General features: G+C 49.0%; 1 protein-coding gene across 1 annotated transcript in view; it reads right to left on the bottom strand.

Moving 5' to 3' along the window:
* Positions 1-1,730: 1,730 nt before the first annotated feature.
* The window catches only part of GPD2 (glycerol-3-phosphate dehydrogenase 2 (mitochondrial)), a 26,806-nt gene continuing 25,636 nt past the window's right edge, over positions 1,731-2,900 (bottom strand). The window contains exons 11-13 of the mRNA XM_010191210.1: positions 2,131-2,243; positions 1,977-2,055; positions 1,731-1,856 (exon numbers count right to left, since the gene is read on the bottom strand). Coding sequence (XP_010189512.1) covers positions 1,731-1,856; positions 1,977-2,055; positions 2,131-2,243 — 318 coding nt within the window. The remainder of the gene's footprint in view (positions 1,857-1,976; positions 2,056-2,130; positions 2,244-2,900) is intronic.

Below are 2,900 nucleotides of genomic sequence, written 5' to 3'. Positions count from 1 at the left end.
TTGCAGACGGCTTTCCACGGCGAAACGCAATTACTCGGAAGTTTTCAGAAAGCAAACAGGAGAAAGTGTTGGGAACAGAGTGAAGGGAGCCATTAAAACAATTAAACAAACATCTCGGGTGTTTTGCTCCCTCCACGGCAGCCTCCTGCTCGTTTTATCAGCGGCTCCCCGTGGGCTGTGCAAGGTGTAGAAACCGTGGAATCTGTGTTTTACAGTTAGTAGAAGTTGTTATTTTATACTGACAGTTATTTTAGAGAAGCCAGTAGCCACAGGTACACTGTTTTAAAATCAGCTGTGAGCCTATACCACAACAGTGGCTTTTATATTTCACAGATATTAAGAAGAGTCTTAACCCCCAACGAGACCCTGCAGCAAAAACCCCAGAAAGCCACCAAAACCCCACCACAGACAGGGTTAACGGTGGCTTCAACCTACCCACGAGGTACCCAAACTGACCCAACCCCAGCGAACACAGCAAACGCTGGCATCCCCACTGCAATCACAACTTTCCCACGCAGAGGGACGCGAGGGGAACCCTTTCACCAGCCACAAAACAGCTGTGATTTTCTCTGATTTGAGCACAAACTCCCCAAGCCGCTGTTTTCTCTTCCCCCTCCATGGTTTGTATTTTTCCCCCTCTTCACTCCAAGGCATTTCAGCTGCCCAGCTGACCCGCTGGGTTTCAGGCGACTGAACGGTCCTCTTTGCTGATGCTGGCCACAACCCGTGAACATCTCCCGCATTCAGATTCAGCGCTGCTCTTAACCGCAGCCCATCTCCAGAGACACAATTACCATTCCCTCTGCCTTGATCTTGTTTGTTCAGCTCGACACCGCCAAGAAAGGGCTGACGTGGACCTAAACCCCAGCAGTCATTTCTCTGCTGCTGGGCATTCATCATTGCCACCGCGGGCACCGGGAACGCCCCAAAACCAGAGCCAGCTGGCAAACGGCAACCGCAGGAGGCGCTGGGCAAGCACACGTCCCCGCAGCATCCCCAATTTTATGTTAAATAAAGGGTTGTCCACATAGAGTCGCTCATACACACTGAGGTGCTGCAGTCAATCCCGGAGCTAAAATGGGATTACATGGACTGGATGTGCTTCAACCACTGCTTAAAATACTCAGAACAGTTTAGGAAGTATTATTCACCTAACAGGCCCAGATAAATGTCACCGTGTACAAATGTGCTCTGTACCTTCCTACGGACAACGGCATCATCTCGCATCTATTTCAACAGCATTTCTGTATTGATTAAGCCAAATTCAAGTCTGTGCATACTTGGTGTGCTTTGCAAATTGGTCCTGGTCTTTGGGTCTAAGTGTTTCTGTGCATGCAATATAATTGAAATTAAATTGGAATTTTCTACCTTGAATTTTCTACCTTGAATTTTCTACCTTGAATTTTCTACCTTGAATTTTCTACCTTGAATTTTCTACCTTGAATTTTCTACCTTGAATTTTCTACCTTGAACTTCACACTTAAATTTCTCCTTAAATTTCCCCCTTAAGTTTCTCCTTAAATTTCTAACTTAAATTTCACCTTAAATTTCTACCTTGAATTCCATTTTGAGGTTGCTGGGGGCTGGCCTGTGTGTCACTCATCGCGTGGTCTGGAAATGCCACCAACACCACAGCGCTGACCCAGGTGATGCTCCCTGGTCTCCCACCCTGCCCTTCACAGGGGAAATAATGGAGATCTCCCAGCAGAGAGAGGGGAAAAACAAAATCCCTAGGGCTTGGTAACAGAAGCACCCACCTGCAGGAACTCATTGAGCTCGACCTGCCCGTTCTTGTTCAGATCCACTTCGTTCAGGATATCGTGGAGCGTCTTCTCAGCAATTTGCACACTGATGCTCTGCACGCAAAAGGAAATAAATAAGACAGAAGAGGACATCAGCTGGGCTGTTCGGCGCTATTCGTGCCACAGTCTGAATTTCAGATACGAGGCTTCAGGAGGAGGAGAAGGAAGCGCTACCTCCAGGACACGCTGCACGTCCAGGATGGTAATGAACCCTTTCTTGTCCTTGTCAAACATGCGGAAGCGCTTCTTGTACCTGCGAGATAAGGGCTATCAGTGCGCCGGGAGCGCTCGTCCCCAGCGGCACAGGGAGCTCCCCGGCTTCCCCTACCTCTCGATATCCGCGGGCTGCAGGCTGATCTCGGAGCTGTCCGTCAGTTGATCCGATTTCACCTTGCAGCCCATTTCGTAATAGAGAAATTTCCGAGCAGTTTCGAGTTCTTCCTGCAACGACACAAAAAGAAAAACGGCGGATCTGAGGAACAGCAAGTTCTTACGCTATCATTTTTAATGTAGTATTTATCAGCTTCTTCCAGAGTTTATCTAAGGTCCCAAATTCCAGCAAAGAGTTGATCCAACTGAACCATACCTGACCGCTCTTACAGACTTCAGTGTAAGCAGATCAGCCCTAAAGTCCCAAACCATCACAGACCTACTTAATGTCTGAATAAGATCTGAATTAAGGAAGGCTCTTCTGGATGGGCACTGAGCTGCCTCGTCCCTCAACCTGGGATACAGCACATGCAGAACTGCTGTAACAACGCGGCACCTCAAAACGGCCCCATCTACAGCAGAGATGCTCGGTATCTTGGGGGTTTTAGCCTCATTTGAAAGAAAAGGAGGCTTTTCCGAAAGAAACACCAGTGGAAATTGAGGGAATGTAGTGGCTGCTTCCACTTCATCTTCCCTCCTGCAGGTTCGGTGGTGATGGGTGCCCACATCCCAATTCTCCCTCCTGCAGGTTCGGTGGTGATGGGTGCCCACATCCCAGTTCTCCCTCCTGCAGGTTCAGGTGGTGATGGGTGCCCACATCCCAATTCTCCTCCTGCAGGTTCAGGTGGTGATGGGGGGCCCCCTTCCCATTCCTCCTCCTGCAGGTTC

Source organism: Mesitornis unicolor, unplaced genomic scaffold, assembly GCF_000695765.1.
Source record: "Mesitornis unicolor isolate BGI_N332 unplaced genomic scaffold, ASM69576v1 scaffold229, whole genome shotgun sequence".
In the NCBI taxonomy this organism is placed as follows: domain Eukaryota; kingdom Metazoa; phylum Chordata; class Aves; order Mesitornithiformes; family Mesitornithidae; genus Mesitornis; species Mesitornis unicolor.
The sequence above is the reverse complement of the archived record's forward strand: the minus strand, read 5'-3'. Positions and strand labels throughout refer to the sequence as shown.